The following is a 23,253-nucleotide window of genomic DNA, read 5'->3' as shown; positions in this document are numbered from 1 at the left end:
AAAATTGAAGTGATGAGGCTTTTTTACCACCTGACATTTGATCGAAATAACTAACGATGACGGGCATTTTTCTAGCAAAGGTTCCAAGTTTCAGTCCCGAATTTCCTCATGATTTACCGTAAATTCCGGCCTACAAGCCCCGACTTTTTCCACACGCTTTCAACACTGCGGTTTATGCAGCGATGCGGCGGTAGCGTTAGCGTTGAAACCGGCTTTGACCTGATGAACAACAAGGACATCCATAAGCACTTTGAAATGGGAATTTCTAGGTTTCGGTCCCAAATTTCCTAATGATTTACCGTAACTCCCGGCCTACAGAGCGCACCTGGTACAGAGAAAGAGTTTAACGGTAGCGCCGCGCTAGTGTTTATCTCTTTCTGTGTACTGAGGCTTATAACCAGGTGCGCTAACGCTAGCGCCGCACTAACGCCAGCGCCACACCACCGCATAAAACCGCATGGTTGAAAGCGTGTGAAAAAAAATCACGGCTTGTAGGCCGGAAATTACGGTACATAGATTGATAGACAAGTCAGTGTGGGGCAATTTGCCAAATGAAAAATGCCGTAAAATCACGAATGTTTAAGCAGTTTTCGCAAATCGGCGCTAATTGTGTTCGTCTTTCAAATCTCTATCCAATGACATTTTTTGTGATGTCTAATATGGCGGCCGGGAGGAGACAAAAAAGGGAAGCTGCGCTCAACGGTGACGTTCCCAAACCATTCCTCATATTTCCTCTTGAGTTCATTGCTGGGAAATCTCAGATCGCTCTGGACATTTGCCATGGGAAGAAGAAGAAGAAAAACAGGAGGAGGAGGAGGAGGAACGATTGTTTGTTTACGAGCTCGTTTTAGCCGCTCAGTCTCCCAATTTGTTCTCAAACCGGAGGCAGTGCCAAAATCCAGATGGAATTGTCCAGCGCCCACATCGTCATCCGTTTCATTCAGTCAAAAACAATAATGACATTATAGCCCATCGTGCTTGACACTTGTCACAAGTGTACAGACTTCTATATGAAGAAAAAAAAAATGTATAGGTATAGCATTGGAAAATTATTGGGGAAAGATTGCTAATATCCTTGAAATGTGTTGACTGTGCATCACTTTATGACATCGTTGCCCTGAAACCCAAACCAAAACCTACATTTTTTTTTTTTTAAGTAGAGTAATGATACAAGAACAAGGTCAGTTTTTTTTAATAAAAAAATTACTGTACATAAGAATAAAAGTTGCAATGTTTTCCCTACAGGCAAATGCATTATTACTGGGGGGGAAAATGCCATCATCCTACAAGAATAAGTCCTTTTGTCTTTCAGAATGTCTCATTTTTGAAAATGTTTCCTAAAATATATATATATATATATCACACTTTTGACAAAAGTGTTTCCACACAAATTTTGCACTGTTGAAAAACAACAAAAAATTACAAGCTGTACAAAGCATTTTTTTTTTTTTAGAAAAAGTCCTTTTCGTGAGGATGAAGTCAACCTCTTTGAAGAAAAAGTCTGTTTTTGAAGATTAATGTATTTTTCAATGAATCAAAATAACGCTCACGTTTCAAAAACATCCGCGAACATGTTGACTCGCTCCGCCGTTGGACTTGACTGTCCTGCCTTAAAAGGCAAAAGAAATGAAAAGATGCGTTCGAACATGTCAGGTTCCTTGACAGAATTTGTCACCGGACATATGCTGGACGTGTACGTCACCTCATGGAAATATTTTCTCCCCCCGATGACAAAGATGCGACTTTTTTGTCCAGTCGTTTGCCGACCTCACCGCTGCCTCGTTGGCGTCGGGCCGCTTCCGATGGGCTTCATCACGGCCGGCGTCAACATGACCCGTGCTCGATTATTGCTTCTTCGCGACGCCGACCGCAAATACGAGCGAAGCGCGGGCGTCGGCCGCCGTCAGCTGTTGGCTCAGCTGGAAAGAGCGGAATTCTTTTAGCTGCGAGGCCTCCGCATCAATGAGTCCAATGTTGTGTTCGGCTGTCATGAGTTTCATGCGAGCTGCTGTTGATTTTTGTGGGAAAAAAAAGTCCAATAGAAAAAAAATCTATTTTGAAATCATTCTTCCATCCTTTTTTTTTTTTTTTAGGTCAGTCAACGCAAAACTTGAAAAGCCAATATTGATTAGCGAAACACAACTGTAGTGAGCTGCATACGCATAATAGGTTGTATCATTGATATTGTAGTCCTCTTATGATATGAATATTAATTGCAAAGTGTGCCGCATGATGCGCGTTTACGTGCTGTTGTGTTTTGGTTAGACTATTGCGTCACGATCTGGGTGGTGGGAAGTGCGGCCTTGCCGGTGACCTTTTGACATGCAGCCCGGATCCATTTTCTTTGCCGCTTATCCTCACAAGGGTCGCGGGGAGTGCCTTTCCCAGCTGTCACCAGGCAGGAGGCGGGGCACACCCTGAACTGGTCGCCAGCCAATTGCAGGGCACATGGAGATAAACAGCTGCACTCACAATCACACCTATGAGCAATTTAGAGTGTCAAATCAATTTTGCAAGTTTTTGGGATGTGGGAGGAAACCGGAGTGCCTGGAGAAAACCCACGCAGGCATGGGGGAGAACATGCAAACTCCACACAGGTAAGGCCAGTATTGAACCATGGACCTCAGAACTGTGAGGCCAACGCTTGAGCGGCTGCTCCACCGTGCCACCCTTGTCTTTTCAAACATGAAAAAAAAAAAAAGGTCTCGAGCTTTGTCACTTCAGTTTCGAGTCAGGTCTAAAGAGCGGAATTCTCCTCCGAGGTTCCCCAATGAATGACTCCAGTGTCGGTTCGGCCATCGTGAGCTTCACGCGAGCGGCTGAAGCGGCTCGCGGTGTCAGATGGCGAGGTCGTCGGCTCGCGTTCGGCCGCTCGCGCCGCTGGTCTTGCTGAGTCGCCGTTTGTCCCTCTGGCACGACGGAAGCTCGGCGCCGCCGTTGGGGATTTGCAGGCACCCGGCGGCGTCATAGCAGGCGGCCACGTCGGCGGCGCCCCGCCAGCCGGCCGAGTAGCGGGCCACGTCCCGCGGACCCTCGTCGCCGCGCGCCCCGGCCGCCATCTTGTGCTGCTCGGCCGCCATGTTGACCGAATTCTGCTGGCGGGCCAGCCGGTGGTTGGGAAAGGGCAGCGCCAGAAAGTGCGACGAGCCGATCACGCAATGGCTGAAGTCGGGAGGCGGCGTGGACGGCGGCGGCGGCGGCGGAGGCGCAGGCGGAGACGGGAGCACTTGTTTGGACTGAGGCGAATCCGTGGCGCCGGCGGCCTTTCTTGATCCCAAAAGGCGTCTGCAAAGAGGAACGTCCCGCTTGGTAAATGCGGAGTCATTCGAAATACATTATTTTCGCTTCTATTATTGAGTTTATAGTAACAGCAGATGAAATATCAGTATTGGGCATGACTTGGAATGCGCACAGAAGTGAGAAAATTGTGCATTGTTGTTTAAAGAAAAAAAATGTAATCTGAGAAAGTTGCATTTTTTTCCCCCTCAGAAAATAAGATTTTTTTTTTTTTTTTGGGGGGGGGGGGTTAGATTACAAAAATAAAGTGCAAAAATATTCCAAGAAAAATGAAGGAAAACAATCAGAACCTCAGGAGAACAAAGTAATATTTTATCATTTATCAGGAAAAAAAAGTTGTATTACAGCAAAAAGTAGTAGTTTCGTTTTTTTTTTTTTTTTTGGTTTGGGGGAGAAATGTATTTTTTAAATTTTTTCAAAATCTATAATTTCTATAAATTGTAATCTTATAATAAAGTTCTATTTGTTTAAGGGGGAAAAGTTAGAGTATTTGAAAAATAAATTCAAATTTGAATGCAAATTAATTGTTTTAGCATTTTTGCTAATGATGGAAGTACGTGTGCGTGTGCATACACGCACCTGCAGCAGTGTCTCCAGGCCAGGTGGTGGAGCTCCAGCACGCTGAGCACCAGCGACACGCCCGACACGGCCAACATGAACACGATGAAGACGTTCTTCTCAGTGGGCCGCGACACGTAGCAGTTGACCGGGTGGGGACAAGGCCACGCCTAATCTCACGCACGCGCACCCACTTAATGACACGTTATGCCTTTGAAAACACCTTGAAATTAATAATGAAGTTTTGCTTACCTTGCAAACATAAAGAGGATGGAGAAATATTCCATACAGGAAGTACTGCAGGCACAGGAACACCACCTGCACGGACCGTGACATGAACTACCGTAAGACACTTTTTAAAAATGTATTTAAAGTGCCACTGTCATGAAACGTGGGGTTTTTTGTATGTTATTAATGAAAAAAAAAAAAAAAAAGGTCGCCGGAATGGACCCAGCTGTTTTTTTCACCACACAACATGATTTTGAGGTATATGGCTTTTTGTAACTTCCGCCATCAAAATACTCGCAAGGGATTTATTTTTCGAGAAGGAGCAGGAAGTGACTTACATGACAGGACCGCACTCAAGCGGTCTCGTCTATTTATGCTAGTTTTACCTGCTGGAAGGTAGCTCGTTGTTCCTTCGTGTTAGCCAAAATGACGGCTCGTTGTATTGCTGGATATTGTTCGAACACTCGGGAGGATGGATTCATCTGTCATACTTTTACAAAAGACCCGGTTTGTCGTGAAAAATGGATTGCACGGGTTAAGGGGCGCTAAATGTGTCGATGTACCCGTCTGCGCCGAGCACGGCTTCGGACGAGGGGGACGGCTTTGGTCGTGCTGGCTCATACATGCTGTCTGGGAGTCTGTTGTTAGTTAAAAGTGAGCCGCATATCATCTAAATATGGCTCGAAACGATAGGGTAATATTCCCCGGTCACTTCACTCGATTGTGAGATGTTTTCTTCTTTGAAAAGAGCTTCCGTGTCTTCAATGGCGAATGTTCCGGTGTGACGTAATTAACAGAGCATTAGCATTATGGCGACCACTTGGACGACGCGCTCTCCGCTCATATTTATTTTTTTCTATGGACATTGAAGTGAATAATGTTGTCTATGTTTTCCATCACAATATTTATTTTAGAATGTATATAGGGATGTCAGTGGGACTTTAAATTAGCGTCGAAATAAACAAAGTGGTGCCTTGACTGTGAAGTATAATTCGTGACCATTGTCAAATCATCTCAAATCACTGTTATCCATTGAAATAAATGGACGTGCCATCAATCTGTTCCAGCATCGCCAGCAAAAACGTTTGTTTTTTAATTTTTAAAAAAAAAGTGCTCTATGGTATTGCACATCCAGTTATAACAAGAGCATCATGATTTGTGCATCATTGTTTAGTGTGATTGCGTGTGTTGCCCACCAGGGGCAATACAACATAGAAGCATATGTATTATATACATGTAGCAGGTTAAAACTCCCCAATTATTATTCTTCACAGAGGATAAAGAATAGATGCCACGAGTATTGTTTCATTGTCCGTCTACATTGCAGGTGTCAAACTCAAGGCTTGCGGGCCACATCTGGCCCGGCGTGTCATTTTATCTGGGTCGTTACAGCAAATCACGTGCATCTACTTCTTGTGTCCCAGGAAAATCTGTTCGTGGATTACAAACTGTTACATACATTTTATGGCAGCAATGTTTATGTGTTCAGATCGGTTCATAATTTGTTGGGAAAGTGCTTAAATGAATTTAAAATGTAGGTGGTTTGGTTAAATGGGTAGCATGTAATTATTTTTGTTTTGTGTTTTGTTTGACATAATTTTGTGAAGAAATATTTGCAACCAGCATCCACAGCAGAGCCCAAAAGTTTTTTTTTTTTTTTTTCTGTACGTATTTCGCTTAAAACTGCAAAGGGAGTCGGCGTTTACCTCCATGATGCTCCTGATGAGGATGCTGAGCACGTAGGTCTGCAGCAGCGCCCCCTTCAGACGCACCCTGCCGGCCGACGGCCCCGCCTTCTTGCCCTTTGCCGATTCCTTGTCGCCCGACTCGTCGTCCCCGTCGCCCCCTCCCGGGTCGTCGTCGTCGTCCTCCTCCTCTCGGTGGCGCCGCTTCTCCTCCCGGCGCACGGTGTGCATGGCGTGGCCCATGTACACCAGGCTGGGCGTGGACACGAACACGATCTGGAGCACCTGGGAGGGCGTTCGGGAGGTCGCGCGTCAACAATGTTGTCGTGTAGTAAGTGGGCTCGATTTTTTTTTTTTTTTTTTTTTTTGAGCGTGCTAAATATTAAGGGGGTGAAAAATATCAAGAAAGATGTGTAATGTCACGAATTGACGCTTTCAATACGTATCTTGGTTTCAATTTGGGATTTTCCATATAAGTATTTTTTCACAAGTTCTCATTTTATCTCATCTTATTGATCCATCCATCCATCCATTTTCTTAGCTGCTTATCCACACACACACACAGACAGACACATTCATAACTGTGACGTTTTGTGTGATCAACGAGGAGATTTGTTGTTTGGCAATTTTGTTTCAAATGGTTTAAACATTGTTCATTCATCCCTCAAGAACTATCCATCCATCCATCCATCTTCTTAGCCGCTTATCCTCACAAGGGTCACGAGAGCCTATCCCGGCTGTCAACGGGCAGGAGGCGGGGGTCCACCCTGAACTGGTCGCCAGCCAATCGCAGGGCATATCGAGACAAACAGGCGCATTCACAGTCACAACTTCGGGCAATTTAGAGTGTCCAATTAATGTTGCAAATTTTTGGGATGTGTGAGGAAAACGGAATGCCCACCCGGAGTCAAAAGTCACGCAGGCACGGGGAGAACATGCAAACTCCACACAGGCGGGGCCGGGATCGAACCCGGGACCTCAGCACTGTGAGGCCAACGCTTTCCAGCTGCTCACCGTGGCACCCAATACTGATACTTCTATTTCATAAAATTTCAATAAACTCGATAACAGTTAAGTGTGAACAAATTCCTTTCTATTGTTCTTTTTTATGCACACGATGACTGGTCCTCGTGGCCAACATGTAGCGCCAACTAGTGGTGAGGAGGACTACTACTTTTTTTTTCGTTTGTGTTTTTCTTGCTTGAAGCATCTGTGACTTTTATCGGTAGCGTTCACGAGTCTTAAAAGTAGGCTGATCGGCAAGAGATGAGATCCACTGTGGTCGTCCACTTCGTGGGCCTTTCCGAACGGATCGTAATACCGAGCCCTGTCGCTAAGAGTGAGGAAAAAGGTGCCGCAGATCGTAAGTGTGACATGACATTTAAAACTCATCTTATGACTTACAGATGAAAAAGTAGACATAAATGATGTGAAGACTCTTGGAAACTTCCACTAGGAACCAAGGTTAAATTTAGCCCCTCCCTTGTCTCCCAATCGAGATATCACTTCATAATATTTCCTTCACACAGATTAGTGTTGGACACAGCTATTTAGACAGGCAGGCAAAATTAGCGTACAAATGACCCCCCAAAATGATACCATCTCAAATCGTTTGTGTCACGCCACGTGGGACTAAGCGTCCCCGCAAGCCGTCCTGCGGCGTACCCACCCAGTATCGTATGTGAGCGATGGGGAAGGCCCTGTCGTAGCAGACGTTCTCGCAGCCCGGCTGTTCCGTGTCGCAGTTGAAGTCTTCCTGCTCGTCGCCCCACGACGATTCGGCGGCCGTCCCCAGGACCAGGATGCGGAAGATGAACAGGATGGTCAGCCACACCTGCAAACGTTAACCTCCATTGGAAACATTTTGACAATTTCACGACATCTTTGCGGACGGAAATGTTGGACGGGACGCCCCTGATGGCGACTCATAGACTGCAGAGAGGTTCCTCGTCTTCCATGGAATCCGCAAACCACTTTGCCTTATGAAGGACCGCTAGCTTAAAGCTAACACACAATGCAAAATGTCATGGATGGGCAAACTAAACAAAGCGGTGCGCCATCACTTACTGCCACCGAGTGGTCAAGGCACGCACACCAGACGGAGCAGCACAATATCCATTCAAGAGATACTTTTCATTGGGGCCACGCCGAATGCGTGTTTTTTGTTTACAGCGCCATTTTGAACGGCAAGATCGTGTCTACGTATGGCTAGGAAGTGATAAGTGTATACGGTAATGTTTTAGCTACGGGGGGGTTGACCACGATGGAGGCGTACGTTCGGTGTTCCAAGCCCGAGGATGGACTGGGACTCATCCAATTTACCAGATGCGTGGCGGAGATTCAGGCAACACGCCGCACTCATGTTCACGGAACCGCTTGTAGACAGAACTGAAGAGGAAACGTGCAGTTCCTCCTGGTGTGGATCGGAGATAAAGGACGGGATGTCGGCAATACGTGGACACTGACCCGAGACGAAGATATATGTTGCAAAAAAAAAAACTTATCACGAAAAATTCTCCGATTACTTCACTCCGAAAACAACCCCCCTATTTGCTAGATATAAGTTTCACGAGAAGGCGCAAGGTAACTGGGAGTCATTTGAGCACTTTGGGACAGAACTCAAGCTGTTGCTTAAAGACTGTAACTACACAAACAGCGATGAGATAGTCAGAGACCGACCGCATAGTTTTCGCTACCAACTCACCGAGTGTGCGCGAAAAGTTACTCAGCCAAAAAAGCGACCGGCATAGCCCGCTCCCGCGAGTTAGCAAAAGTGCAGCGAAAGGCTATGGCTAGCGACAGCCACGAGGTTCATCGTTATCCACCGCAAACCTGGAAAGCAAAGTTTTACTGCGGGTGCTAGGAGACATATTGACAGCCCAAAGACCTCCGTTAAGATATTGTAACAAGTGTGGAGGATACCGCAGTAAATTAGCTGAATGCCCAACAAAAGGTAAAAAATTCCTAAAGTGTCAGACCCCTTTTTCTGTCCGTTCTTGCGACCATAAGCCCAACAATCAAATACCGTCACCAAAAGTGCCGTAACACGCTTGTAAGCAAGTCAATATTCACAAAAAGACCACTAAAAAAACATGAGTTGCATTGTAGTTTTGCCATCCAGTATGGCGTCGTACACAAAAGTCATGTGACTCATGACGTCAAGTGAAAAGTATCTATTAAAGCACAAAATCGTGCAGAAATGTGTTGAATTCTTGACTTATTTCTGCACATTACATACACTACAACACAGTACAGAGAGTTATATTTCTTGTCTAAAAATATCCTTGTTATTTTTTGGAACGGATTAATGGCATTTGCACTCTGTTTAGTGGGCAAAGATGATCTGGGATGCGAGGACTGGACGAATTCAACTCGTAATTTTCACCATTTTCCAAACTGCCGAGCGTTACGCCGTCACGTCAAAAACAAGAACCCTGCAGACGCAAGACGGTTGGGCGTAATCTCAAGACCACTGACAAATGATCAAATATGTCACAGGGGCTGTTTGATTTGTGTGTTTGTGTTTGTGTGTACCTTGCCAATGGAGGTGGAGTGTTCCTGCACTTCCTCCAGGAAGTTTCCCAGCAGACTCCAGTCTGCCATTTCCTCACGAGCTGTTTGGACGCCGCCCCGCGCTCGGCCCGGACTCTGGCGCTTACCTTGAGGGAACAAAGCGTCCGATATCGGTCAGTAACCTTCCCTGCAGGAAGTCCTGAAAATTCTGACGAATCAGGCGGGGCCGCAGGTTTGAGTCTGCGGGGACGTTGCTTCGAATGCGAGGGCTGATTTTTAGTGTACATAAAGGGCAAACGACCCGATGTGACGTTGAGGCTAATTTACCGAATCCTTTCCCATACCGAGTTTTTCCGCCAATGATTTGTAAGCAAGGTTGGGTGAAGATCCACAGCTACTTTCAATCCACGGCTCGATATAACTGTGTGAAACACTATTGTTTCTAAGCCATCAGGTAAGCAGAGCTGCATTGAGTTCTCTTGACTGCAGATGAAAGACCCACACACACGATAGCTCGGTGAAGTTGTGGAAGTACTACGAGTAGAAAGTTTTTCTTCGCTTGTTGATCACTGCAATCATTGACAAGTATTTGAAGCGCTGTCCACACCAGCGAAAATGCTTTTATTGTCTTGATGGAAGCTCACTGTTTTCACACAGTTTGGGCGCCGCTTCCACGAGAAGCGGTTGCTCGCCTCGTCACCGCACCCTCGACGGCACCTTATGGCCCCGTCAGACCATGACGTTCTCTGAACATTTCCATCGTTCTATTTTTCAGCGTTCTCAAATGAGGATGACACATCTGGCGCGTGATTAACGTGTGTCTAACGCGCGAGAAGCGTGTAACAGCGACCAAATAAGATACCCCTAAAAACCATTGGCGCGTGCTAACGTGTCACTGGCGCGCGACGAGCGATTTGTCAACGTAAGACGAGCGTGTTGAGCGAGCGACCAAACGGGTGAATAACGACAGAATAGCGTTTTGCAGGCCTGCCATTTTTACAGCGGAACGGGAACGAAAACGTTGGAAATGTCATAGTCACTGCAGTTGTTGTCGTGAGTTTGAACAGTCAGCATCGTGCCGCCGAGACGAAAAAAAACTTCCGCAACTAGCGCTGCAAGTAAGAATTCAAAGCATCGCTTTATACACCCGTATGCATGGACGTTCGGGAAACGCACGCATGACGCTCAATGGACGCCCAAGGACGTTGGTCTGACTCAACAACCGAGTAAAGGTCGAGTTACGACTGACTAACGACAGCCAAACGCGTGCGACGCTCGGCGAACCTTAGTAAAACGTTCCACGGACGTTCTGCAGCGCTTAAAATTAAACGTTGACGAACGCCGGTCTCGGTGAGAACTTTTGCGCACGTTCAAACCTTTTTTTTTTTTTTTTTTCCGGACCGGCATTCTCCGCCGATTCCCAGCGATCGTTGACGTTTGCTGGCGCTATCCCGGCGACCGCGGGCGGCTACCAACGTTTCCTCAAACGCTATCGAACGCCGACCAGAACGTCACGGTCTGACGGGGACTTTACGGACGCCCTCCCACTCCTGGCTCATTTCAACAAGACGAGAATCGAGTTGTGAAGTCTGCTGCGATTCTTTATTCTCGCTGTGTCGCTCGCGTTTTTAAGACCTCTTGGAACTCTTTTAATGCGGGGGGTGGGACACTTTCAAATGAATTTATCAAAGAGTCGGTGGGCTTAATTTATGATTCACACGGGAGCCTAAAAAACTCAGTTTGGCCTTCTTCTTCTTTTTTTTTTTTTTTGTTTTTAAATATACATTTAATGTTTGTTCCCCATCTTACTATAATTTGCTTTCGGTTCCCACACTTGCTCGCCAGCGTCGCTCTCATGGGAAGGAAAGCATCCACACGCGCACACAGACACACGCACACCAATCCTTTTGCTGCTATTTGCGTACCAACGCAACCCACCAATGAAAACGTGTACATTTTTAATAGACAATTATCATTCTTTCTTGCCTGTCGTTAAACAAATGACAAGGAAGACATTTTTTTCATGCTCCGTTTGTTATGATCTGATTTGTAAAGTACACAACCTCATACGCAGACAATTGTAAGCGACGCTGAATATTCCAGTAAACTAAAAATAAAAATGAAATACGACCCCCAAAAAAGTGTGATTAGCCACGGATGAAATGAATTCAATGGCCGTCCAATGGCAAGCGCTTCACGTCCCGCTTCTATTTCCAAACGGTTTTTACGCACAGATGCACTTTATTTGAAAAAAATCTGCATCGCCTTCAGCTCCGAGAGATGCAAAGATTTCATTTGCGGACAAATCGCAGAACGAATCTGAGATTAAAATTACAAAAAAAAAAAAAAAAAAAATTTGCAGCAGCGTCTTTATGTCTTACATGCCCCTCCCTTCCTGTTTTTGTCACACCCCGAGGCTCTAAACAAACTGTGTGTGTGTGTGTGTGTCTTTTAAAGTGCTCTTGGGATACTTAATAACAATATTACTTCCTTATATAGACTATTGCCTGACCTTTGTGTGTGTGTGTGTGTGTGTCCAGTATTGAGCATTGTTCTGCATCCTGCTACAATAACACACACACACCCACACACACACACAGTCTCTCTCTTTCTCTCTCTCTCTCTCTCTGTTTGTGTCACACTTTTGCTCCTCAGGTCGTTTTTTTTTTTTTTTTCATAAACAAAATTAAATTAAGTACGCATAAGCTAGTAATTATGAGCAATTAGTTTTTGAGGATAGGCGGGACAGAGGCACAGCTGGAAAGCGAGGACCCGAGTTCAATCCCGGCCCCGCCTGTGTGCAGTTTGCATGTTCTCCCCCGTGCCTGCGTGGCTTTTCTCCGGGCGGGCACTCCGCTTTGCTCCCACATCCCAAAAAACATGCAACATTCATTGGACACTCTAAATTGCCCATAGGTGTGATTGTGATTGCGGCTGTTTGTCTCGATGTGCCCTGCGATTGGCTGGCGAGGGTGTAACCCCGCCTCCTGCCCGTTGACAGCTGCGATAGGCTCCGGCACTCTCCACGACCCTTGTGAGGATAAGCGGCTAAGAAAACGGATAGATGGATGGATAGTTCTTGAGGGAGGGATGAATGAACAATGTTTAAACCATTTGAAACAAAATTGCCCGACGACAAATCTCAAATGAATCATATAAAATGTCCCAGTTATGAGTATGTGTGCGTGTGCGTTTGCGTTTTTGTGCACGTACACCCAAATGATTTTCTCACATTTTGATTTGCTCATCATCACATTTAAAGTTTTGAAAGTTTTTTGGGGGGAAAAATCAACCGGTTGAAACCCATGTTAACTTGATCTTGATGTTTAATTATGATAGTAAAAAAAAGTAAAAGTAAAAAAATGTGAGAATATTTTCTGAGAATGACAATAAAAAGTTGCGATCGAAGAATTTGCGCAGCTTTTCGCACGATGGGATGATTTGACTTCTTGTCCGTGTTTACTATTCATAATTGTTTTGAGTTACTGGGAGGAAGTCAAAAGAAATTTGGGTCATATTTTCCCGGTAATGTGACTTTCTCCAAATTCAGTTTTTTTTTTTTTTTGATGACACATCCACCTGTCGTTTTTCTCATTTTCAGCCACTTTGGATTAAAGCTGCATCGTTATTGTATTACACCATCATTGCTTGTATTATTATTATTATTACTATTATCGCAATTATATGATCAGCGATATATTTGAAGTGAAAGAAAAAAATTGAAGAATGAAGACACTGCACGTGGGAAAGGAGAGCTGCGCGTGGCGACGCATTTTCAATCGTTTATTGAACGAGACAAACCGTTCCATGCCCCAAAAAAATAAAAAATTGAGAATACTTGCAAGGAGCTGCTGTAGGCCACAACCCACACTCAGACCTTCACACGCAAACTCACCGGCCAAACCCTGCTCCGACATTTACCAGGCCACGCCCCTTAGTAATAATTCTATGCCTGTGTACTGTATGTCCATCCATTTTCTTTGACCTCTTATCCTCACGAGGGTCGCGGGGAGTGCTGGAGCCTATCCCAGGAGGTGGTGTACACCCTTAGCCGGTTGCCAGCCAATCGCAAGCCACATAGAGACAAATAGACACAATCACACCTGTGGGCAATTTCGAGTGTCCAATGAATGCTGCGTGTTTTTGGGATGTGGGAGGAAACCGGAGTGCCCACCCGGAGAAAAGCCACGCAGGTCGGGGAGAACACGCAAACTCCACACAGGTGGGGCCGGGATCGAACCCGGGTCCTCAGAACTGCGAGGCCAACTCTTTACCAGCTGATCCCACCGTGCCTCCTGCACTGTATATATTGTTTGAAAAAAGAATAAATTTGCACCAATAATAGCAAACGTTCCTTTGTTGTCATCATCCAAAAAAGTTGGGAACCGCTGGCAAAAAGCCGGGTGTGTGTGTTGCAGACAACAGCGACAGGTTACCTGATGATGCCGGCGATGTTGTAAAGGCGACTTTGGGGTTCGAATCCCGGGTAGCAGCGCCCTGGGTCGATCAGCGCCGGACCGTCGCCGCTTCGTTCGGGCGCCCTCGAGCAAGGCAGGAAGGAGCAGAGCGGAGTTGCACCTGCGCAAAGTCGGGGATTCCTCGCAGAGCCGAAGGTGACCGCGCCCGCGTTCACGATGACTTTTTTTTTTTTGCCCCCAAAAAAAGAAAATTCGGAACCGGAGAGGGAAAGTCGACGAGCGCTTTGAATCCGGAGAGAGATGAGACCAGAACACACTTTGGTGTGTGTGTGTGAGACCACGTTGGTGGGAGACTTTTGTCGAGGACCTTTTCTCTCTCTCTCTCTCTCTCTCTCTCTCTCTCGCCCCCCCCCCCTTGACCCTCGACCCCCTCCCTCGTCTCCAAAGGAAGTCGTCCCTGGTGCCACGCCGCCTGCTATTCACGACACTCATGTGTGTGCATGTGTTTGTTTGTGTGTGAGATTGTGTGTGCACGCATGCCAGTGTGTGATATTGTGTGTGTCTGCATCCACATCGTGCGTGTTCAAGAGCGTGTCTGTGTGTGAGTGTGATTGTGCAAGTGGGTGTTTGCGTCCTTTTTGCGTGTGTGTTTATGTGCGTGTGTATCTCTTTCTGGATGTGTGAGAAGGTTAGTGTGAGTGTATGTGCGCGTTTGCTATACGTGTATGAGTTTGTGTATTTGCAAGTGTGTGCTTGAGTGGTTGTGTGTTTGTGTGGCATGCAAAGGAAGTCTTATATTGTGTTGGGACACAATGGCTGCGGGTCCAGGCCCGACATTCCCACCTTGTCACTTCTTTTCTTATCGTTTTCTTGCCGGTTCCCCAAATGCTGAACTTTTGTGCGAGCGCGTAAGCGGGAAGCCGGCGAGGAAGCGGCTGCCGTTTTTCGAGTGAGCGAACGCCCGCCGAAGGTCGTTCGGACGCGTCGTCTGCAAGCTGCTGTGCTAACGTCAAAGGGGGAATTATTTCACCAAGGTTTTTGAACGTCAGTCGACAGAAAATTAATTTTTATTCCCACCTTCTAAGTTTTACGTCCCGAGATCCTCACTCATTTGGTCTCGTTCGACTGACCGGCAACCAGTTCAGGGTGCGGTCTGCCTTTCGCCTGAAGTTAGCTGGGATAAACTCCAGCACAGCCTTGTGAGGATGAGCAGCTCCGAAAACGGATGGATGTTTTGGTCCACCAGATGTTATGTAGTTGACCAGATGCGTGATGAAGTGGCCCAAGTGGAACCAGAACTGACGTAGGCCTTCGAGTCAAGACTAGCGTTTCAGATTTAAGTTTGAAGACAAAGTTTCAAGCCAGGATTTGGGTTTCATATTTTCTTTAAAGGTCCACTGTCATGAAATGCCTGATTTTTAGTATTAATGAAAAGAAAAAAAACCAGCAGCCGGAATGGACCCGTCCGTTTTTTCACCACACAACATGATTTTGACGTATTCGTCTTTTTGTTACTCCCGCCATGAAAATCCTCTCGAGGGATTTGTTTTGGAGAAGAAGCAGGAAGTGACGTTAGTAGCAGACGCCCACTCATGCGGTCTCGTATGTTTCTACTAGTTTCACCTGCTGGAAGGTAGCTCGTTGTTCCTTCGTGTTAGCCCAAAGGCCGGCTCGTTGTATTGCCGGATATTGCCTGAACACTCGGGAGGATGGATTCACCCTTCATACTTTTCCAAAAGTCGTGAAATATGTATTGCACAGGGTGCAAAGGACGAGAGCTTTGTGGGTTCCAAATGACAGGTAGGTGCGTACAGAGCTATTAAAAAATAATAATAGTTGGGGGGGATGACGTAATCTGTCTCTCGTAACGTAACAAAATGTCCGCGTACTTAAGACGGGTGCTAAATGTGTCGATGTGCGCCTCGGATGGCTTCCGCGTCGGACCTGACGCGGAGGTGGTTTGCCCGCGTGCGTCATCCGTGCTGTCGGGGAGTCTGTTGTTAGTTAGAAATGATCGCATATCATCAAAATATGGTTCGAAGTTAATATTACCCAGGTCATTTCACTAGATCGTGAGATTCCTCGAAAAGAGCTTCCGTGTCAGAAAGGGCGTCGGAAAAATCCGAAAATCTCTCTGTTGTTCTTCTGCGAATCTCCCGGCGTGATGTCATCAGCAGATGTTGCAGGCAATATGGCGACCACTTGGATGTCCAATGACGCTTCGGCAACTTTGAGCATGAACGACACGCTCTCCGCTCAATTAGATTTTTTCGTATAGGCATTGAAGTGAATATTGTTATATGTATTTCTCAATTCCAATATCTATGTTAGAATGTTTATAGGCACGACACTTGCGCTTTAAGCTTGTATTATAGTTTCAAAAAGGGTTTCTTCAGGCCTCAAAATGAGGATTTCAAACCAGATTGTGGATTTTAACTTGGTTTCCAATTAGAGTACTAGCTGCGTTGCAATTTTGAATGCTTAGTTTTTAATTGATGTTGTTTCAAAAAGGTGTGTGTGTGTTTGGATTAAAAAAAAAAAAAAAAAGATCATGCTTTGATTTGTTATTTTAAAAACTCAAAAAAAAAAAAAAACTTCGGCCGGTGTCATTTTTAAGTATCTGCAGATGTTTTTTATTTTTTCTCCCAGAGTGACTCGGAGCGCTTAAGAAGGTTCCGCTTTCTGAAATTCGCTCAGAACTGGACCCGTTTGGATTTGAAGTGACACAGAAGCGGTTTTGTACGGCGCGCTGTACAAGAAAAGCGAGATAAAAGCCCCAAATCGCTCGGTGACTGCGTACGGGCACCGACCGCCGAATCGCAGTCATCTCGCCCAACAGCCGCAGTTACTTTTTTTAATCCCCCCCCCCACCCACCCCACTGCACCCCCCCCCCACCACCAGAACTTGTGATAGCACTGGAAAAAAAAAAAAAAAGTCGGCTTTCCTGGAGGCAGTGTGGAAAGCGATGCCCCCGTCCAATTGATTGCGCGCAGCGGTTACGCCATGTGACTCAAAAAGCTCCAAAAAGTACGTTGGGGAAAATGGCCGGGAGTGGTTTTTGTCCGATGACAAAAGCGCCATTGTGGTTTTTCTATTTCTTTATTTATTTTTTGTTTTAAATTAATGACCTGTGTATTGAAAAGCGGTCCATCAAAGAAAAGTTTGTACAAAAAAAAAAAAAAAAAAGCGCTCAGAAGTTGGGCAAATGAGCTCCCAAAGCTTGCCGGCGCAACTCTGCTGACTTTCGGCCACAAACGTCGCATGTTTTGAGCACGTCGTTCACTTTTCACCATATTTCACTCAAAATTGCACACTTGACGTCATATCGTCACAAATAGACTTTAAATTTGTAAAAAATAAATACATAGAAATGACATAAAAGTAATGCATTACTTACACGTTTTTATGTCACAGCCGTTTCCCCCTTTAGAATTTTGCATACAAGAACCCACTTTGAAATTTTTTTTCTTCTTAAAATCGAACACATCAGACCCGATTATTGAGAATTTTACCTGGCTTTTTTTTGGGTGAGATTTTGCAAATTCATTAAAAGTTTTCAAACAGAATGAAGAAATCGTGTATTTAATGAAAATATTTGTAGCGTTTCACTTTATTGTAATCGTGCGGAGTTGAACCAACCCAAAATAAATCCATCCATCCATCTTCTACTGTTTTTCCGGGTCAGGTCGCGGGGAAGTAGCTTCAGCAGGGATACCCAAACTTCCCTTTCCCCAACCACTTCTTCCAGGTCTTACGGAGGGATCCCGAGGCGTTCCCGAGCCAGCCGAGAGACACAGTCTCTCGCTGGGTCGTCCCCGGGGTCTCTTCCCGGTGGGACATGCCCAGAGCACCTCACCGTCTGGGAGGCGTCCGAATCAGATCCCCGAGCCACCTCATCTGCCTCCTCTCAATGCGACACTGAGCCCCTCCCGGATGACCGAGCTTCTCACCCTATCTCCAAGGGAGAGCCTCATTTCGGACGCTTGTATCCGGGATCTTGTTCTTTCGGTCACGACCCGCAGCTCATGCCCATAAGGGAGGGTAGGAACGTAGATCGACTGGTAAATTGAGTGTTTCGCCCTTTGACTTAGCTACCTCTCTACCACAAAGTCCGCCAAAATAAATCAATTCATCAATTAAATAAATCAAGGAAACCAGTCGGTGACCTCAAAAGACTCCTGCGCCACCTCCAACTGTGTCCTTAAAACGAAGCGGCTGCCTGGAAACCCGGAACTGGTAAACCGGAATTTAAAGACCGAGGCCTCGGTTAGGCAATCAGGCTCCAGTTTGAAACCAAATGGAGGGTTTTAAAGACCAAGTGAGGTTTTCAAACGAAGGTTAGGATGTCAAGTCAGCGTTGGGGATTCACCACAGTGTCAAGGTTCCGAGTTCATGTTTGAAGCTGGTCTTAAGGTCTCAAGTTTTGGTCCTACCTCCCGTTTTCGAACTAAACCTTCAATCATCCTTATTCTCTCTGAGGAGCAAAAGCATGAAATAAAAACTTGGTCGCATCCCAGCTTCCCTCCGGTCATTTTGTTTCACTTTTGAACTTGTAAAGCTGTAACGAGCTTATTCAAAATATTAGTAAACAATTCTCGGTATCTTCAATTAAAAAAAAAAAGTCATGATACACGATCTGCTTTCAAAAGGCTGCGAAGCACAAAGGCCGCCTTATTGAGGGTTGTCTGGGGACTAGGCCTCACCCTGCAGGACCCGACTGCGGCCTTTGATATAGTGGACCACAACATCCCTGTGACTGGATTAAGGCACCTTGCGGGAAAGAGTGCTTGCGTTCTGGAGCGGTTTAGATCTAGCAGACACAGCTGTGTTTATAAGCCTCGGTAGTCCCGTTAGGCACTGTTGCTTTTTTGGGGTTCCACAGGGTTCAATTATAGGGCCGCTCCGTTTCTCCTTGTCTTTGCCGCTTCTGGGTTCTAACCCGAGATGATGTGATGATGTGCGTTCCTTTCACTGTTATGCTGACGACAAGCTAGTTGTATGACCCTCTAAAGAAAAAAGCTTTCTCATGTCTTGAAGACATTGAAGCCGAGGTGACCCTGAACTTTTTGGATTTAAATTAAAATATAGTTTTTGCTCCTCGTGGCGCTAAATTCTACCTCGTAGACATTGGTGGCCTTCACGCCAGATACAAAACTTAAACAGTCTCACTCTTGGATTTGATAAGAGACAGCAATTTTCAATTGGATCAGTAGTCCGGTCCCAGTTCCGTTTCCTTTGGCAGCCGGCAAAGGTGAAGCCCCTTCATACACAAGACCACTTAAAAACAGCAATCCATGCCTTTATTACTTATTGGGTGGATTCGTGTAAATACATTTTTGGGGGGTTACTCAGCCAGTCCTCCATTTCCCCAAATCCTGCTGCTCTCCTTTTAACTGGATCACTTGACTTCGGTTTTGGCCTCCCTCCCCTGGCTGCCTGTTGGGCCATTTTTCAAGTTCATTTTACAATCTTTGTTATCACTTTTCAATCTTTTAATCATCACACTCTGTCATGTCTCAAAAAAAAAAAAAGAAAATATCTTTTTTCTCTGGATTTCAACTTGCCCCAAAAGATTGTTTTAATATTTTTGACTTGTTTTTATTGTCTCTCTTTAATTGTTTTACGTCTTGTGTTTTGTTCTCATTTTCCGTGCAGCACTTCGTTCCAGATGTTTTTTTTTTTTTTTAAAGGTGCTTTTTGAAGAAAGGTAACTTAAAAAGCGCACAAAAAAAAAAAAAACCAAACAAGTAATGTGTTCGGCAAGACACATTTGCCCGGTCGCGCGTGACAGATCCAGCTCGACTGTTTGCCGTATTTCACACCTCCGCTATCATGTCAGTCGAGCATAACTTTGCCATAGAAGATCTCGCGCATGCAAATACTGGCGGGCTCCCCTCACACGCTGGTTTTATTTTTAGGAGGCGCTCCGTCGGCGTCGCAGCGCACACCAGCCGGGCGTGGGCTTATCTGGACGGCTCGCGCCTCCTCTGACACACGTTTTCGCTTCTTTGTATTTTGTTGATGACGGCGGCCCCCAAGGTTAGGCCTTTAAAGCAGGATTTCAAGATGGCGTTCGGGTGTGAAGTTATACAGGACGATGGTGCTAGGGTTAGGGTGTCAAAGGTGAGTTTTAAGCCTGGAAAGGGTTTCAAACTATGGTTAAGGCTTTAAAGTAGCACTCTAGAGAAGACTTGGGATTCAAGACAGGGAGCACCTGAGTAGGATAAACTCAACGTCGTGGTTAAACTCCACCAATGCACTACTAATGTCTGAGTTACAGTAAATATTTCAATAAAAAATACTAGTAGGCCATAATTATAAAAGAATCACGTGAAAAAAAGTGAGTGCTACAGGACCACGAATTCTCACAGCGTGTCTTTCGTAACCTGGAATCGTCGTAAAGCCAATGCACCGCTTGACATAAGAATTCCTCGATACTCCGAATGTCTCCCTCTGCTGGCTACAGTGCAACACTGCATCAGCACCCTCGATTTGATTTCTAAAATGAACTCAACCGAGACAGTTACAAAATTGTGCGTCGAACAGAACGTTGCAACATTCCACAGCCCGGCTTGATGACGTTTCAGAGCAAATTTGATGCGTCGCAACAAAACCAATCAACACACAAAATCTCTTATGAATATGCACTTAAATACGCACATTTCCAAGATATTAATAGGTAACTCTCTCCAAAACGAGAAGACTTTTTTTTCAAGTTTAAAGACAAGACAGACAAAAGTAAAGTCCGCACGATATTCTAGTAAAAAAAAAAAAAAAAAGTTTAATGTTTTTCAGTTTTTAATAAATGCCCAATATTTTATAGAAAGAACTCATTTTTTCATAAGGTTAAAATAGATTTTGTAGGACATCGACAGCAACCTTTTGCACCACATGAACTTTCCATGTAAATTTGAATGAATATTGAGTGAATGCTAAAGATCATGAACGCAAAATGTTATTGTTATGATTATTGTTTTAGCCAATTTTTGTGAATCCTTTTTTATTCAGCATTCACGCACCATTTCATTTTTGACAGAAATTGCATTTTCTAGTCACTGCCATGATTACTAGTTGACTCTACAAGTTTAAAGTGCGCGGACGAGACTATTTTCAATTAGAGTTTTGAATTTTTCCAGGCTGAAAAAGACTCGGCTGGGGGCGGGGCTTAGTGAGAGGCCCAGCAACATCCTTCCCGATTGGCTCATCGGTCGAACATGTGTCAATAAGGCCTCCACATAGGCTCCTCTCCTCTCAAGGTGAAACACGCCCCTTCCATGTAAGCGCTCAACGCCGCCGCCGCCGCCACGCCGCCGTCCCCCGCCGCACTCTGGGCGGCTTGATTGGGCCCGTAGTGGAAGGGACCGGCGTGGTTGAGCGGAGGGGGCGCCGCCGAGCTGAGGTAGGACGCGTAGGCGGGAGGCTGACCGGAGGAGACCAGGGCGGCGCGGCACGGGTGGCGGCGGTGCATTGTGGGTGGCGCGGGGAAGGGCGACGTCAGGGCGGCCACCTGATCCAACAGGGACGGCTCGCCGCCCCACAGAGACGACGACGATCTGCTGTCTGCGGAGGAAGAACGCGGGTGGTTACACGAGGCACACGCGGAAAAAGGATGGGGGCCGAGTCGCTACAGATACGGCAATGCACTCCCACCCTAGCGTGCTCTAAAGCATACATTTTAAGCAAAAAATAAATATATTTATTCAATTATTTTATCATACAAAGTTTTAAACTACACATGTACTTGTGTCTGGAAAAAGCTAAAAAAAAATGCTTTAAAAAGCCTAAATTTTGAGGCTTGGAACACATTATTTCTTTTTCCATTCATTTTAATGGGAAACATCGATTCGGTTTTCGAACAAATCACTTCTCCAACCGTTTTCTGGAACTGATTGTGGCCGAGAAGCGAGGCATCACTGTATGTCTGCATTATACTGCCCCCGGGTGGCCAAGGTGTGGACACCAGTGAAATTTACTGCCAAGATGTTGAAAAATTGAAGCACGTTTACAAAGTGTGATTCTTGAAAATATTGTAAACACACAAAGTGATTTTCTGATCTCGTCGCTACGAATACAAAGACGTGAATTCATTTTGGTGGACTTTTTCAATTCTAACCTGAAGATCCCAGACGGCAGCTGGAGGACATGAAAAGTGCCGACTGCGCTTCTTTCTGACGCTGTCCTGGAAGACGCAGAAAAACAAAATGTCGCCAATGCATTCGAGATGGGTAAAAAAATGAAAATTTCCCTTGTTTGCGGCGACTGACGTCTGGGCGTCCGAGGGCCGTCCACCGTCACCTTGATGGCCCCGTGCAGCGTTGCCACCTGAGGGGGCGTGGTCAGAACATTGATGGACAGCGTGAAGCTCTTTCCTAAAACAAAGAACACGTGAATAAAACCGAACATAAACACGAGCTGTCATAAAAGTGCAAAAATCCACTTTTCTGTGCATCCGGAATCATCCACCATTGCGTCGTTTCTACCTCTGCCGCTGCGGCCGACGAAGCGGAGGTCGTTGAAGTGGGCGTGGCCCCGCCTCATGGTGGCCGTGGCGTTGCGCAGCTCGGCGCTGCTGTTGTCCTCGTTTCCCGCCATCAGCGTCACCGCCGCGCCGTCCGGGACGTCGTCGCCCAGGGAAACCACCTGCAGGATGCCGTCGATTTATTTTTTTTTTTTTTGCACAATTCCGAACAGTTGCCAGTTGACCGATTCTGATATTTGGCAGAATCGAACCCTGATGGCTGATTGATTGGCCCGTCTATTAAAAAAATACATATATAATAGATATATGAATGCTGAAAACTTGGAATTGTTTCTCGTTTGAATGACTGATTTGGTCATGAGTTAATATTCTTAAATAAAAAAAGCAGCTGATTTGAGAAGGGCTAATATTGGTTGCTGAATTAGTCAGGCCCTGATCATAATAAGTCAAATTTTTTTGCAGAAATGGCCCGAGGATAAATAATTACACACATTTTCACAGCATGTTTCTTGTGGTGGTACACACACCTGACATCGTGGGATCAATTCTGGGTCAGTGATGCTGTCGATATGTGCCCCGCGACTGACTGGCGACCAGTTCAGGGCGTCGTCCGTCTTTTGCCCGAAGTTAGCTGGGCGAGGCTCATGCAAGAAATGGCCAAATATACCCCAAACAAAATGCTGACTAATGATAATCTGTGCTATCACGGTGGCGCTGCTTCCTGTTTATCGGCAGATATTAGATCACTAATTTACTTGGTTATTTAATTTCTAACCTAAGCACTCCAGACATTCCACTACAGTATTTGCATGGAAAAAAAATTAAAAATGACATTTTCCGCCATCCGTTCCCGGCGACTGCTCACAGTGAAAGGTCGCGGCAAGGTCTTGTTGCTCCTCCAGTGATGCGGCAATCTGCTGCACAGGAAGTTGGGGCTGTCGGTCGGCACCAGGCCTCTCGGGGGCGCTGCGCCACGCCCGAAGAGAGCGCACGCGTCCAGGTGGAAGTGGGACGGCGACGGGGCGGGGCCTCGCTTCATCACGTCTGCTTGACGGACGGCCGCACAATGTTGAG

The 23,253-nt window shown here is 45.9% G+C and overlaps 2 protein-coding genes across 2 annotated transcripts; both read right to left on the bottom strand.

The window, feature by feature from the left end:
* Nucleotides 1-1,186: 1,186 nt before the first annotated feature.
* On the bottom strand, nt 1,187-14,026 carry LOC133510021 (gap junction alpha-5 protein-like). The gene is made up of 7 exons (XM_061837677.1): nt 13,718-14,026; nt 9,303-9,427; nt 7,438-7,602; nt 5,790-6,053; nt 4,108-4,173; nt 3,877-4,025; nt 1,187-3,285 (listed from the first exon to the last, which is right to left on the bottom strand). The coding sequence occupies exons 2-7, from the start codon at nt 9,369-9,371 to the stop codon at nt 2,838-2,840; spliced, it is 1,161 nt and encodes a 386-aa protein (XP_061693661.1). The 5' UTR covers nt 9,372-9,427; nt 13,718-14,026; the 3' UTR covers nt 1,187-2,837.
* Nucleotides 14,027-20,599: 6,573 nt separating this feature from the next.
* LOC133509842 (runt-related transcription factor 3-like) lies at nt 20,600-23,220 on the bottom strand. Its single transcript, XM_061837251.1, has 5 exons — nt 23,045-23,220; nt 22,181-22,340; nt 21,965-22,069; nt 21,814-21,879; nt 20,600-21,260 (listed from the first exon to the last, which is right to left on the bottom strand). The coding sequence occupies exons 1-5, from the start codon at nt 23,216-23,218 to the stop codon at nt 20,920-20,922; spliced, it is 846 nt and encodes a 281-aa protein (XP_061693235.1). The 5' UTR covers nt 23,219-23,220; the 3' UTR covers nt 20,600-20,919.
* Between the last annotated feature and the right edge of the window lie 33 nt (nt 23,221-23,253).

The sequence above is a fragment of the Syngnathoides biaculeatus genome, chromosome 12 (genome assembly GCF_019802595.1).
Source record: "Syngnathoides biaculeatus isolate LvHL_M chromosome 12, ASM1980259v1, whole genome shotgun sequence".
NCBI lineage: Eukaryota > Metazoa > Chordata > Actinopteri > Syngnathiformes > Syngnathidae > Syngnathoides > Syngnathoides biaculeatus.
Note: the sequence above shows the minus strand (reverse complement) of the source record. Positions and strands in the feature narration are given on the sequence as shown.